This window comes from Artibeus jamaicensis, unplaced genomic scaffold (genome assembly GCF_021234435.1).
Source record: "Artibeus jamaicensis isolate MK-2021 breed Jamaican fruit bat unplaced genomic scaffold, CSHL_Jam_final contig_1255, whole genome shotgun sequence".
In the NCBI taxonomy this organism is placed as follows: Eukaryota; Metazoa; Chordata; class Mammalia; order Chiroptera; family Phyllostomidae; genus Artibeus; species Artibeus jamaicensis.
The window spans coordinates 114,602-130,678 of record NW_026521245.1 but is presented as its reverse complement, the minus strand read 5'-3'; the positions used below and the strand labels follow the sequence as shown (position 1 = coordinate 130,678).

Here is a 16,077-nt window from a genome sequence, read left to right as displayed (position 1 = left end):
CACTGCACAGGTAGGGACGGGCCCCAGAGACTCGCAGTGCCTTCACCCTGACCTTCTGTTCACTCCCATGTGTCTGTGTGTCTGCAGGTTCCCTGTCCCAGCCTGTGCTGACTCAGCCGCCCTCTGTGTCTGCATCTCAGGGAACAACTGCCAGACTCACTTGCACCGTCAGCAGTGACATCATTATTGACAGCTACTACATCAACTGGTACCAGCAGAAGCCAGGGAGCCCTCCCCAGTATCTAATGGATTATAAATCAGACTCAGACAACCACCGGGGCTCAGAGGTCCCCAGCCGTTTCTCTGGATCCAAAGATGCTTCAGCCAATGCAGGGCTCATGACTATCTCTGGGTTGCAGCCTGAGGATGAGGCCGACTATTACTGTAGTTTGTGGCACGAAAACAGTAAAAGTTACACGGTGCTTCAGAGTCACAGGGAAGTGAGACTAAAACCCTCCCTGTGCTCTTTCTGCCTGTGGCTTTCACTGCTTATCTGCTGGAACTTGTCACTTCTTAGGTTGGCAACTCTTTTCCTAGCACCCATTGATGTGCAATTATTTTCTTATTGTCCGTAGTTTAAAGTTTTGTGTCTCTCTTGTTAATATTTTCAGCCTGCTCATGCCTACACAGTCCTAAATCAGGCCTCAGGGATACGTAACCCTCCAGAGGCATGATGGACAAGGAAGGAGGGTTTTGAACCCACCCGTGCCCAGCCCAGGGTCCAGGCCTGGATCAGAGGCCTGGGTGGGCTGAGGGCTTCAGGTGGGTCAGGGGGTCGGGCTTGTCCTAGGTCCACCTTTCAGGAAACTGCTACAAGACAAGTTTTATTCTGTCTGCCTGTGCCCATTGTAGGCTGTTTCTGGGTCCTGTTCTCTCCTCCTGGGGCTCGGGGGAAGCAGGTTTTTTAACATGGCTCAGGCTCCATGGATGCTAAGCCAGCAGAATCCGTCCACACTGAAATATGACAGTGTGTGACCTCTACCTGTTCACCAGGATATGAGCAAAAGGCTCCCCCATGGTGTGGCTGGGTGGCTCAGTTGGTGGAGCATCATCCTGTGCACCAGAAAGCTTGCAGGTCTGATTCTGGTCAGAGCACATAGTAGGTTGCAGGTTTGATTGTATGGGAGAAAACAAATCAAATGTTTCTTCATCATATCAATGTCTCTCTCCCTTTCTCTCTCTCTCACTCCTTTTCCTCGTCTCTCAAATCAATGAGCACACTCAGGTGAGGACTTTAAAAGGGGCTCCTCCATCACTAATGCAGTATCTGTAATCTCGACCTTTCTCTTCATCCCACTGTGAGAAGGGTCATGCCCAGATGTCTGTGAGGCTGGAGACATGCAGTTGGATAGATGCACCAAATAAAACATTTCAATGAGGACCAGAGATGAGTGGGGGAGTTATGTCACACAGCAATGGGTCAGGAAGCCAACTCTTCCTGTCTGGGGACAATCATGCCCTGTCCTGGAGTCTTCCTCTCCTCACCCTTCTCTCTGCACAGGTGAGCAGCTCAGGGGCTCCTGGAAATCGTTCCCCGGGAGCACATCCCTGTTCCTCCTTCCCATCCCCTAGCATGGGTCCTACTTTACTTGAGTAAAACAACTCTCTGTATTTGGTTCAAATTCCCTCTGATCTTGGCCTGCTCTGAACTTGTCGGGTATTCCATCTGGGCCTCCCCCCAGGGATCTCACTCTCGTGAGTCTCCAGGTGCCATGGACTCAGGTTTCAAGTCCCAGCCCTGAGGCTCCCTGAGCTGCTGCTGGCTGTCCTCCATCCCGTCTCTCCGCACCACCACTCACCCACTTCATTATCACAGACGCAGCCTCTCGGGGGTGTGGCGCGGTGTTTCTCCAGGAGTGGGACCCCAAATCCATTGAGCTGCAACCACATCTGCTACTCATGAGACTCAGGAGAGCACAGGAGGGCTGTGAATCTGCCGAGCCCTCTGTTGTAAATGTCCCCAATAAAGCCTGATGGGGGACACCACAGGACACTGGGGTGTTTGCATTCGCAAGTGGGGCTAAATGAGGATGATCACCCCTCCGGATTCTGAGTTTGGGAAGCTTCAAGCAACTGAGCCTTCCTTACTTGTCTTGGAGAAACTGTGCTGGCAGCACTTGACACGGATTGTGTGGTGATGAGCTTGTGTCCAGTATCACAGGATTCCCACCCCCTTAGTAATGCTGGGAGTCACAGGGGAGAGACCAGATTTCAGCTCTTTAATGCTCTCAATGATTAGAGACACCTATTGGGTTTTAAATTTATAAAGAAAATGACAAAACCCTCTTCCGCCTGCCTCAGTTCTCCCAGCTGGAGCAGTGAATAGCTCAGGGATCCCTGGGGAATGTGGGGGTGAAGCCGGTGTAGCAAGTCTTGACCAAAAGCCCCAACACCACCCTCAGAGGTGCTTTTAACTGGTCGTCACTCTGCGTGACATATACACTTGGAAGGGTAGTCAGTGCTTTAAAAAGAGTGACCCCATCACACGCACCAATAGGCAAAGCCCAAGGAAGGAGAGAGTCTTAGAAGAAGGATGGGGTGGGGTTCAGGGAGTCACACCCACTGTCAGGTGGATCCACAGCCCCTCACAGGGGCCACTTCGAGCCTCTATGAGCCACTGGTCTGTGTGCACGTTTAAGATCTGCTTTCTCTTGTATTAAGCTTTAACCTCTCTCTCAGGTCAAGAGAGGTATTCAGATTAAGAAACTTGACATTGTTGTGAAATCTAAGATTCCAGGAACTCAAGGTTTTGCAGGGATCCCACAGGTGCATCCTGGAGAAGACAGAACAGTCTCTTCTCTTTCCTGTGTGAACAACTTCCAGGGCCCCTAACTAGTGAGATCCAGAGTGATGAGTAAAACAGTCCAAATCTTGTGTCTCCTCCATCATTTCCAGTGTGGTTGGGGGTGGGGGGTGGGAAGTTAAAATACCTGGAGAAATTGTAACAAGGATCCTGCAGGGGCGCTGTGGGGCTGTCATAAGGAGAAGAGGGGTCTGAACTATTCTGGAAACACACGTGGATGCTCCAGGGATGCGATAAAAATACATTTTTACTTGAAATACTTTAAAATCTTATCTTAATTACAACCAAAATAAAAAATATGCCAATTGTGTAGTTACAGTTCTATATGTGCTTCTTCCTGGCCACAGATTTGCCATGCGAGAAAAATTAAGTGAAATACCAGGACATACGTGAGATGGTGCCTGTGTAGGTTTGGGGTTGAAAGTGGGAAGGGGATTGGGCCAAATATACCAAATCGGTGGGACTGGTGTCCAATCTGGGATTTTCAGAATAAATAGGAATGAGAAGTAGGTATTGGTGAGGGGCACAATGTTGTAATAACAGATAAAAACACAAAGAAGGGGGGTATCAGTCATGCAAATAAATGAAGAAAGTTGCTTTGAGCCGTGCATTGGGTCAGTGGAGTGAGGTCAGGCACCAGGAGGAGCTCCTTAGGAAGCGGCAGGAGAGCTGCAGAGGCAGGCAGGGCCCAGACTGCCGTGATGACTTCTGCTGAGGAGAAGCATAGTCATGGAAGGACCGTCAGTGGGAGTGACATGCACACATTGGTGTCTGCTCACTCCATTTCCAGCTGGTGTGAGAACACAGTGAGCAGGGCAGGGAGACAGGTGAGGGCCTGTCTGTCCATCCTGGAGGAGAAGATAGTAGACAGATCTAGGTGAGTACAGTGAAGATGAAGACAGTAGAGAAGATTCCAGATGGTTTCCCTGGGAAAAATCCTGGCCTAGGGTCTTGCCTGTCTGTTCAGTGTGGGGTGTGGATGGGTCTAGGACGGCTCCATGTTGCTGGTTGGGACGTGGTTGGATGACCATGGTCGTATGCAAGAGGGACAAACATGTGGGAACCGTGGGTTAAGGAAAGTTAATATTTGTGTTTTCATTTCTATTCACAGACTTATTTTTTTAAGTTAAAATGAATTACTGAGTCACAAATAAATGTCATCATGCTCCAGACAACTAGTGCTACAATAAGGGAACAAGAAACTGTCATGGCCGTGGGCACTTGGTTTCTGTGTGGTCCCTGTGTCATGTGTGACTTACTCAGAGGGAAGCACTGAGACTTCACAGGAACACAGTATGCACTTGTGATGTTACTAAATGACAGTGGACATGGCTGGATGGAAAAATGTATGCATGTTTATATATATTTAAATGTATGCAATTCATAAAAATAGCATTATTACCACAGACATTGATTAGGGTAAGGCACTGGGGACATAGCTGTGTTGATATTTCCATAGTGGGGAGAATACGAATCTCTTACACAGTGGGGTCTGGAGAAGGTGTGTGGAGTGAGGCATGTGGGCAGCGTGGGAGGCACAGACAGGGCACCGGGGATGTCAGTGTCATCATACTAAACACTCCGTGGCAAATTCCACACTTCTGTACATCCCCAGAGATCCAGCCCTGTCCTGCAGTGCAGGCCACATTTGGTGCAAGGGGCCCATTCACCATGGTGGACCACTCAGGGGCTGTGGGGACCTGGTTGCATCCTGGGGGGGAAGTGCTGTGACTGTCTCATGTGGATGCTGTCAGGGGGCCGAGCAAGAAGAAACCAGATCTCACTTCTGAATGATTCTGGTCTCTTCCTGGAGACGTCTCCTGTGACTGATTATCAGTGGACCCAGGCCCCATTCCAGGTGACGATGGGACAATTGATGAGGTTTATGGTACTGGGACACCATGGTGGGAAGTAAAGTGTGAGGAGAGAGATAGGAGCCAGCCTCCCTGAAATAGAGGATGTTGAAGGGTCTTTATGCCCTCCACCTGTCCGTTCTCTGGGTGGAGGACACGTTCAGTTGAGGACTCAGGCACCTATATGGTCCCGACAATGTAATTATCTAAAGGGAAGGAGGAGCAGGAGGAGGACCTCATGTTGAAAAGGTCACGTCTTTAGAGGAAGGAGTGAGGGGTGGGGACACCTGCAGCACTGTGAGGGGCCCTGGGGATGGAGGAGCCCCTGCCCAGTGGGTGGGTGGGGTGCCAGGCAGGACTGCAGTCCAGTCCTCACTCTCTCTCTGCTGAGCTCCTGCCTCTCCATTCCAGTCCTAAGTGAGTCTGGACTCTGAAACAGCAGGGGGCGCTGTGGGCCCATCCCTGAAGGTCTGTGGGGGATCTCAGCTGGGAAACCAGGGCCTGAGTCTACTGCCCTCTGCTCTGTGCTCATTGGGTGACATCTCAGGACCTCCTCTCCCTGTGAGGCTTCTGCAGCCCCCACCCCCTCAGCTTCCACCAGTTTTACCCCCAGGGACCCAAAAGGAGGACACAATTTGCATGAAGGGTCATTTCTGCCCTCCCAGGAGAGGAGAATATAAGAGAGACTTTGTGTGGTTCTCTCCCTCATGGGCTCAGAGCAGAGTGTGGGCACCTCCACCATGGCCTGGACCCCTTTCCTCCTTGTTCTCCTTGCTCACTTTTCAGGTGACTGAGGGGACCTGGAGTAGTGACTATGGGACACACCTTGGTCACCTTTTTTCTCTCTGACTGAGAACACGCTGTGGGAAATAACCTCATCTCACATCTGTGTGTCTCCACTCTTCTGTTCCAGGGTCCTGGGCACAGTCTGGGCTGACACAGGAAGCCTCGGTGTCAGGGTCTGTGGGACAGAAGGTCACCCTCACCTGCACTGGAAACAGCTACAGTATTGGAATTTTTGGTGCAGCCTGGTACCAACAGGTTCCTGGTGCTGCCCCCAAAACTGTGATGCTTGGACGTACTCGGCCCTCAGGGATCCCAGATCGGTTCTCAGGCTCCAAGTCTGGCAGCACAGCCTCTCTGACCATCACGGGCCTGCAGCCCGAGGATGAGGCTGATTATTACTGTTCCACATTAGACTATAGTAGGAATCACACAGTGCTCCAGCCCCATAGGAACTGAGACAAAAACCTGCCCTGTTCCCATGATCAACCCATCGTGCCTGCGACAGATGAAGGAGGTGATGTGGCAGCCCCTAGGCAGGGGTGTCCGACATTTTGGCATCTCTGGGCAACACTGGAAGAGGTGGAGTTGTTTTGGGCTGCACATTAAATACATTGAGACACGTAATCACACACGCAAATCTCATAACATTGTAGGTAAATTTATGACTTTGTTGGGCCACATTCATAGCCATCCTGGCCGCATGCAGCCCACAGGCCCCGGTTGGACGCCCCTGCCCAGAACGTCTGACTCCAAGGGTCTGACTTTGTGAGCAAAAACCCACCTAGAGAGTTGGTGGCAGCTGATTCTCCTCATAATGTTCTTCATAACTTTATTAAGATATAACTTGCATTCCATAAGTTTCACCAGTTCATTCATACAATACAACATCATTTAGCATATTTACAGAGTGGTATTACCATCCCATGTTCTAATTTTAGGACATTCTCATTATCTCTCAGAGAAAGTCCCCACCATCAGTAGTCACCCCTCATCACACCTCCGTGGGTGCCAAGCCACTCCCGACGCACTTTCTGCATTTACACGTTCCCTCTCCCAGACACTAATATAGATGGAAGCAGAAAATAGGTGGTCCTCAGTGACTGTCTTGTGTCCTTTACAATTCTTTCGAACCATGTGCTTGAGGTCTAATCTGTGCCGGGGCATGGGTCAGTATCCTTGTTTTTGGTCAAATAATACCACAATGACTGAGCAGGCTGGTGTTTGTTGTCCGTCACCTGCTGATGGGCATGGAGTTGTTTTTGCCTTTTGCCACCTTGCACAGTGCTGCTGGGAACATCTGTGTCCGATTTACTTTGTTTTGACTGGATGTGTGCTCTTGTTTCTCTTGTGCAGACACTTAGAAGTGGAGTTACCGAGACACGTGACGATGTTCTGTTAAGATTGTGAGAGGCTGTTAGATGTTGGTCACTATGGCTGGATGGTTGACTTTTCAACCCGCCAGGTGTCAGGGCCTGATTTCTTCACATCTCCCCAACACCTGTTAACCTGTCTCCCTTTATTACAGCCCTTCTAGTCTGGTGAGTGGTACCTCACAGCAGTTTCAGACAGCAGCACTGATCGACTGCCCTTGTGCCTGTCCCGCCCAGGAATCAAACCTGCAACCCAGGCACGTGCCCTGATCAGGAATCACAGCAGCCACCTTCTTGCTCTGCAGAACGACACCCAACCAACTGAGCCACACTGGTCAGGGCTCTTACTGAGTTTTGAATTGTTTTCCTCTAGTGACCAATGACATCTTTCCATGTGCTGTAGTTATTGTTTTTCTCAAGTTTTGAACGTTCAAGGCTCTACCGTATTTTATCTGAATTATTGCTAGAATGACTCACTCAAACAGTGTTCATCCCTACACAGCAGGAATTAAGAAGAGAATCCCTCTCACAGACAGTGGGATGGGCAGCATTCCCAGGTGAGGACCACAGTACAGGAAAGTCCTGTGGAATCTGCCTGTGATGGGCACTGCATCTGTAGCACTCTCAGGGGCCCTGTGAGCTCCGGGCTCTGGCTCTCACACCTGCCTCACGTTCCTTCCTTCCCAGTTCCTAGAATTCTTTCTCCAGCCTGATGTCCAGGTGTAAACAGAGAGACTGCCACACGTCAGGAACAAATCTGTGTGAAGTCTTCTGGGCACAGGACAAGAGACAATTGGTGATGAGAGAGTTCTAGCAACTGGGCCTGAGCAGACAGAGGGCTGGGGCTTCCCCATGTCATGACCCAGATCCTTCTGCTCCTCACCCTCCTCATTCATTGGACAAGGAGCTTCATTGTGGGGGAGTGAAGGATGTCCCTGGGGGACAGTCTCACTGCCCTTTACTTTTGTCATCTGGACACAAGAAGTGGGTTATTTCAGTCTTCCTACCACCTTCTGTCCCCAGTCCCAGTGTCCTGGGTTAGACAGTGCTAATCCTGCCTTCGTGCACGTTCTCTGGGTGTGTGTGTATGTGCACGTGAGTGTGTCAGGGGGATGATCTCTGACACTGAGTCTGAGCCAGAAGCATAAGGACGCATTTCTGGGAAATCCTCAAGAAGGTCTTCCAGGATGCTCTTCCTATGGAGTGGCCATTCTCTGTCTCCTAGCTTTATTAATAAACTCACTTTCACTTTAAACTCTAAAGAGGAAGGTATTTCAAATACCTGAAATAGAGGTATATAGTCTAATCTAATTCACTAATTATCAAAAAAGCAGAAACCCCCCAACAGGAACAGTCTGAGGTTTCAAAATTATAGGACATCATTTATGAGCATAGGTGGACAAATACCTCAACAAACCAGTAGAACCCATGTTATATCAAGAAAGACTTGCTTGACCACGAGGGAGGACACGGGCTGAAGCTAGGGCTTATGGGATGTTTCTGAGGAAGGGGAACACGGATTTTGGAGGGAGAACAAATATGAAGAAGTCCTGAACCACATGGGAGATGCCCCACTCAGAGCTCTCACAGGTGTTGCTGTGACCCACCATAAGAGGACAAGATGATGTAACCAGACATGATGTCACGGACTCGTTGATACTGCAGCTCATGGTCCATGAAGTGCATCAGCAGGGTTCTTTCAGATGCACAGCTCAGTCCAAAGGAAAGCTCTTACCTGGGTGAGGCAGCATCACCCCAGAGCCACCAGGGGGCGCTGCGCTCCACCTTCCTGCCTTGTGATGGGTTCCTGGGCCCCCCTGGGTTCCTCTCCCATATGCGTTCTAACAACCCTCAGTTCAGCACTTCCTCCCAGTTGCAGCCCAGGTTTCCCCACAGTAGAGAACTGCTTTCAACCCTAGTGTCTCAGACAATTTCCGAAGGAGGCTCAGAGCTCCCTGCAGAGGTCAGGAACCCTGCAAGCAGTGGTGAGGGCCCAGTGAGTTCACCAGGACACTCATGGTCAAGGCTGTGGTTTTTTACTGTCATATATTCTGATTACATGTCTGGCTGGTCCAGTTCCCCCTTATTTCAGTGACAGTAATTCCTACTAACTTCTGGAAACGGATGTTATGTATATATTGAGATATTTCAATTACCTCTCCAATGATTTATTTTTACCTTCAATTTTAGATTCTTCTCCTTTCAAGATGTATACTTGAAAGGATGTATACTCCTTTCAACCTATGTACTTATATAATTGTCTCTATTGCATCCAATACTCATTTGGTTACTATACACATACAGTATTTCAGTAGGAATCATTTTATCTTATGTAAATTGAGCATCATGAACACAATGATGAGAATAAAAAGTACATTCAAATTTCATTATCAGTTTACTGGCAATTAAGAAATAAATATGAAATTACACTTTTGATTTCATACTGTGATGAAAACAATTGAGGGAATTATCTTCACCAAATACTGAAGCAATGTCATCTCCTGCCACCTTCCCTCCCCCCAAGTCTCCCTCCTTCCTGTCCATTCCCTCTTCTCCGCAGCGGATGGTGGGGACCCAGGTGGTTAAAATGCCCCCTGGTGTTCACACCAACAACTCTAGGCACCACGTGACTCTCTTGTTTCTAACTATCAGGCATATTTTCCTTATTTTGTTATAACCCTTCTTTGTTGGGATAAATCTTGTAATTTGATGGCGATGCTGTTGCCTTTCTCCTCAAAGCCTGCAGCCATGTGGAGGACACTCTGGGCGCCATGACTGCAGGGAGCTGAGGGGAGCTGGCACCCACACCTGGGGGACAGCTACAGCCCTGGTCCCCTGACTGCTGCACCCACAGAGCTGACAGGGCTGTGTCAGTGGGAGACTCCTGTCCCTTCACACCCCTGACACTAGCTCTGCGGTTCCCTAGTGGTCTCAGTGCTGGAGGCAGGACACCTGCTAAGAACCCACAGGGAGGGCAGGAAGGGGTTTTACCAGAGAGGCCAGAGCATGGTCAGATGGATGGGGTTAGGTTCGGGAAACACAGAGCCTCTGGGGATGAGACTGCACACAGGTCACAGGGGAAATTAGGACTGAGGTCCCCGGGGACTTAGGGAAGCTGCTTGGGTGGAAGACATCCAACCAAATGCCTCACTCAGTGTCTCAGTCACTGTGCAGTCACTGCTGTGTGGAAGGTGCCAGCACCTACCTCTTTCAATATAACCCCCAGGGGACATTAGGGTGACTTTGGGGCTGGAAGACAGAGGAAGCTGATTTGCATGAAGCACATTCTCCTCTTAATGGGTCTGGGAGGCAAGAAAAGGTCCCAGGGACACCTCCTTCCACCCCAGGAGTCTGAGGAGGCCGTGTCCTGTGAGTGTCCCCACCATGGCCTGGACGGTGCTCCTGCTGGGACTCCTCACTTACAGCTCAGGTCAGAGGAAGGGACTCTGCACTTTTGGGGGATGCACCAAAGCGCAGTCTCAGGGTGATCTTGTCTCTTATAACAACACCCATGTCTTTTCTGTTGGTTTCAGGTGTGGATTCTCAGACTGTCGTCACCCAGGAGCCATCACTGTCTGTGTCTCCAGGAGGGACAGTCACACTCACCTGTGGCCTTAGCTCTGGCTCAGTGTCTAGTAGTAACTACCCCAACTGGTACCAGCAGACCCCAGGCCAGGCTCCCCGCACGCTCATCTATAGCACAAACAGCCGACCCTCTGGGGTCCCTGAGCGCTTCACTGGATCCATCTCTGGGAACAAAGCCGCCCTCACCATCACGGGGGCCCAGCCTGAGGACGAGGCCATTTATTACTGTGCTCTGTACACGGGTAGTTATCCTTACACAGTGATGTGACCTCATGGGGAAGTGCAACCAAAACCTCCTCCTGTGCTCAGAATGGCTCAGCTTTAGTGACAAGGAGAGAGAGGGTGGGAATGCTCAGCACACTGAGGGGAGGGGCTCCAGGGCCCCATTCCCATGTCCAGTGGCTCCTCTTCACGTGCTTCCTCCATCTCCCCAAGGGTGTGCCCACCCCGTGACCCTGGCAGAGTGGGCTTCCTGTCTTCCCCTCTGCCTAGAACCATGAGGGGGCAGAAAGCTGAGTGCAGACACATTAACCATCAGAGGGACTCAGAGCCACACTGGCCTTTGTAATCCTGCCTGTGTTCCAGGAGCTTTAACAAGTCATCCTCTCATGTACTGATTTCACACTATGTTTGCAGGAATGTTTTATTAGCATTTAAGTGAGAGTGTCACTGGGAGCTTGCAGGTGATGCTGGTCCCCTGACAAGGCCTGCTGGGTCAGAACTGTGTGTGAGCAAAATCTGTGTTTAAGCAAGTCACTTACACTTTTTTAGGAACACTAAAGTCTGAAAACTGCCTCTACCTTTATTATTATGAAATTGTTCCTGAACACTTTTGTTTGAACTTTACTCAAGTTAAATTTCAGGTCACAATCTTTCCTATATCAACCTTCCTAAATCTGGAACCTTCAGAAACAGGTTTAAAATCTCAGTTATCAGTGAAAACTGTGACTTGATTTCCTTTATTCTTGTTTTTAAATTGAAAACTGCAACCACAAGTTGAGAGGATTTCCATGACTTACATGAATATTGATGCTCTGAGACAACACCTGTTAGAAGTGCCTCCCAGGAACCCCTCCCAGCCCCTGGGTCCCCCCTTGGCACACGGACAGGTGAGGGGCCACAGGCGGGGTCTCCACACCAGGCTGCCTCGGGCGCCTGGCACTGGGCAGTGAGGAAAGATGCGGAGAAGGAAACTGTCCTTTTATTTACTGTTCTGACCTTTGTTAAAAAATTCTCAGAAAAACTTTAGTTCAAGTCAACACAGAATATATTTTAAAGAAAAAGTGTAATATCTAGCATGTTAGAAATATATGTAGTTATCTGTGATTGTTTTCTGTAGCACTTAGACATTAGAGATTCCTGGACAGGTCCTAAGAATCTAAAAAATATATATTGGGAATTTCATAAAATATAAATCCAACCTGCACTTTAGTTAATGTTGTCTCACCAATTTTAGCATCTCAGTTTGTAAAAATGACACTAGTTTATCAAGACCATAATGTTAGAAAAAATATGGGTGATAGTTATGGAAAAGTTTTATTTGCTAACATTTTGTCTGTAAGTGCAACATTTTCACAATGCTGAAAGTTTGTGAACACACACAGAGGAATGAAAACACACTCCCTTCTCCCCTGGGAGGGTGGAAGTCCAGGACCGACCCCCGGGCAGTGCAAGGCTCCTGGGCAGAGAGTCAGCCTTTCACATGCAAACCACGGCCACCTGTTCTATGTTCATGTTCATCTGTGCTCAGGAAAAAATATGAAAATATGAATCATGTTTACCAGGCACTTTTTTATATATAAATACTCTCTGCAGAACCAGAAAAGGAAAGGCTCTCATTCATGCAAGGGCTGAAAAAAAAATTAGGATTCCATTCCATGAGGATTTCAGGATTGAGTCCCTGTGAAGAGCCCCATTGTTCCCAGAGTCTCTTTAAGTATAAACTCCTGGCTGTGCAGCCAAAGCAACTCCATCTGGAACCCAACCTGCCATTTTGACTCCTGCTGCCCCTGCCCCCCCAGCAGGCACAAAGACTCTGTGATCCTCCCTGGTCTTTATCTGTCTCTACTCCAGCTCTGGTGACAGAGCTTGGCTCACCTGAGAGTGCCCCACTCTCAGATTAAAGACAAGTTCCTTTCCCAGCAGGTAGGCTCACCAGTTCAGAGAAACAGCACATAGTCTGGGGGTGGCAGTGGAAGGCACAGAGCAAATCCACGTGGTCCTGTCTCTGCCCGAGATGCACCTTGAGTGGGACCTCCCTTCCTGAGCTCCTGATGGAATGATGTTGTCAGTCTCCTTGTCTGGTCTCCTGGGCCAAGGAAATGTTACATACACTGGACCTAGTCAATCAAAGCAGAAGTAGACTTCAAATGTGAGAAGAAGAGGGCAGACTTCCTACGTAGTCAAACTGGGGGAACAGACTGGTTTGGAGTCCTTGGGTCCTTATTACCTCCGTGTAGACAGAGCAGATAGGTGCAGAGAACTCCATATTTCCAACAACTAATATACAGACAAAATGGGAGATAGAGAGATAGATAGATAGATAGATAGATAGATAGATAGATAGATAGACAAATGCTCCTAGAAGACCCTTTCCTTCTAGCAGAATAACCTGGTAATCAGATGCCCACTCAGAGAAAATCTTTGAGACTACACCCAGCCATTGCCCTCCCACGACCTACACCCCCATCCAGGGATGTCAGCCATAAGGGCCAGGGTGTGGGTCCCCATTCCCTCCCAGCACAAGCTGGCACTGTCCCTTTGCCACCTGGGACTGTGTGGGTGATTCAGGGAAGGCTCACTCCCTCCCATTAGAGATTCAACAAGCCTCAGCCAGGTAGGGCCAGTTGAAGCTGGTTAGCACTCCAGTTCTCCCACCCATGATTCTGGCCACCCAGCAGGGACCTGAACTTGAACCTCACCCCTCAGCAATGAGACTGGATGAGGGGTTACAGGCCAGAGCTAGTGTGCACTCCTGTGCCCCTTGCTTGTAACTGTGGGACCCAGTGAGGAGCTAAGCCTTGACAACCCAGTTGCATTCAGAGATCTGAGTAAGGGGTGGGGGGCAGGGGAGTGGGCCATGCAGGGACCCCCAACCCTCCTTGTGTCAGTGATGCCCGAGAGACCCAGTGGGGAACTGGGTGGCCAACGCACTGAGCACAGCAGCTCCCCTCCTTCCTGTGCTTCCCTCCCTGAGTCCACGGAGCCGGGCTGTGGGACTGACTCACTCTAACTTGAAGGGAACCAGCTGGTGACAGTCAGTGCCCCACTGTCCCCAGGAAGGTGTCAAAGCAGGGGAGTCAGTGCTCCAGCTTTGGTGGGGCCAAAGGGAGCTGAACACCCTCCCCTGACCTCTGCTGCAGCTCAGCAGGCAGGCGGCCTGATGGAAGACAGAGGAAAGGGGACTCAGGGGCCCCTGATGTGGTCTCCCAATGGCCTGGACCCTGTAAGAAATAACACTGGTCATACCCAGAACCAGGAAAATGAAAACTTGAAGACACCAAGAAAGTCTACTAAAACCAATACAGAAATTATTCAAATAATTAAATTATATGACAGTTTTCTTTGGGAATAGTCATAAAATCCATGTAACCAGCAGCTACAGACATTCTTGTAAGAAATGAAAAAGGAGAAACTCAAATAGCAGCAGACATGATAAAATGACACCAAATGGAAGTGTAGAAATAAGAAATAACAAAGATGAAATTTTATAAACCAGTAGAGGGACCAACGATACTTAAAGTTTATCAATTGTTTTATTTGTTTCTTATCTGTTTATAGATTGATTGATCATTGAAATGAAAACTGGGCTCCCATTCCTACTGCACAGCTCCCACCACTATGAGTAATCTGTGGAGGACGTCACCAGGGGGCGCTGTGGGTCTTCTCAGAGATGCAAGGCCTGAAACTGACCCAAATGGTTCTAATTCAATGGGCCTTGTGCCCACATTCATGGCCTCGGAGTGCCAGCAGGTGCTTCCTCTCAAGGGACAGACTCAGAGCTCACAACAAACCCAGCCTCCTCCTGAGAGTAGACCTATTAACTGGGCCCAGGACCCAGAATTGGATGGTGCTGTGGGCTCCTATTTGCATAATGTCCCAGCAAACACACCCCTGACCCAGGGACCTGAGGAGGAGATAAAGGGACACCCAGAGACCAGCCCCAGCCTGAGGCCAGGGGATTGGGAAAGTGCCCACCATGGCCTGGACTCCTCTCCTCCTGCTCCCCCTCCTCACCCTCTGCCCAGGTCTGTGGATGCTTCAGAGACCAGCCTTTGCAGGGATCCCTCTGCCTTTACTCTTCATTCCTGACATGTGACTGTTTTCATTTCAGGGTCCAGGTCTCAGGCTGAGGTGACTCAGGAGCCCTCCCTGACTGTGTCCCCAGGAGGGACAGTCACTCTCACCTGTGCCTCCAGCACTGGAGCCGTCAGCAGCAGTAACTATCCACACTGGTTCCAGCAAAAATCTGACCAAGCCCCCACCACACTGATTTATAATACAAACAATAAACTCTCCTGGACCCCTGCCCGGTTCTCAGGCTCCATCCTTGGAGGCAAAGCTGCCCTGACCCTGTCGGGGGCCCAGCCTGAGGACGAAGCTGACTACTACTGTATTCTGTGGCACAGTGACCATTGCCACAGTGTCATATGCAAAGGAGGAAGTAAGACATAAACTCTGGTTCAGCCACAGCTTTGTTTCTTCCTGTGGGTGCAAAGCTGAACAGAAGCCCTAGAAAATGTGTCTGGTGAGTGAAAGGTGTGAACCTCTGGATGTCAGAAGGCAGACCACCACCGAGACAGCCTTTGCCCCAACTCCTGCTGCTCATGCCCTTGGGTGACCCCTGCCTTGAGTGTGGGCTGCCCTGAGTGGGGACAGAGACAGAGGCTGTCAGGGGACAATGAGAAGGCATGAGCACATCCTGGCCAAGGCCCAGCAAGAGCTTGTTTGGCCTGCACTTGGACAGGGTGGTTGACAGACAAACCCTCAGTTGGAGAGCTCATCCAAACACTGTCACCTGGATGCAGAGAGCACAGGGACTTCCTGGAATGGGGACAGAGAAGGAAAAGAGTGCTCTGGAGATGTCACTCAGCAGGTCAGTGGGCGTCCCTGGGTCAGAGAGCTGCAAGGGCAGCAGCCCTGTGAGGACAGTGGTGGCCCCAGGGCTGGTCTCCTCAGTGGTGAGTGGGTGGGGAGCACAGGTGACAGGGTGTGCAATGCATTCGGCCTCTGATTGGCTGAGAATAATCTCTCCGGGTGCCATTCCCCTCAACTGGATGTATACAAAATTAATTCAACACTCAGAATCCCAGCCTGCTATGAAGAGGTGATAACAGAAACACAAAAATGCAGAGGTCATCAAATCACACACTGATGCTGATTCTGACTCAAACGTGTAAGAAAGAGAACACAGCAGGCTGCCTGCTCTGTGGAGGGGGCAGGGGATGGAGGGAGGGAGCAAAAATGAAACACAAACACAAGAGAAAACTCCTGGACACCAACAACAATGTGGTGACTGCGGGGTTGGGAGGGGACAGAAGAGGGTATGAGAAGGATAAATTGTAATGGAAAAAACACAACGGAAACTGAGCCTACACTGCACTGTTAGCTCAGGACAAGGGGGAATGGCCCACTGCTTCCCTGGTTGCAAGTCTCATGGGGACCCCGAGCATTTAGGACA

At 49.8% G+C, this 16,077-nt stretch overlaps 2 gene segments (V, D, J or C); both read left to right on the top strand.

The window, feature by feature from the left end:
• Window positions 1-87: 87 nt before the first annotated feature.
• LOC119038795 (immunoglobulin lambda variable 5-45-like) lies at window positions 88-5,898 on the top strand (the record flags this gene model as incomplete). The annotated part of the segment is given in 2 exon segments: window positions 88-387; window positions 5,570-5,898. Coding segments are annotated over 2 exon segments (629 nt in total), but the record flags the coding sequence as incomplete, so codon positions are not given.
• Window positions 5,899-10,091: 4,193 nt separating this feature from the next.
• Window positions 10,092-10,680, top strand: LOC128627629 (immunoglobulin lambda variable 8-61-like). The segment is given in 2 exon segments: window positions 10,092-10,242; window positions 10,346-10,680. Coding segments are annotated over 2 exon segments (366 nt in total).
• The last annotated feature ends 5,397 nt before the right edge of the window (window positions 10,681-16,077 follow it).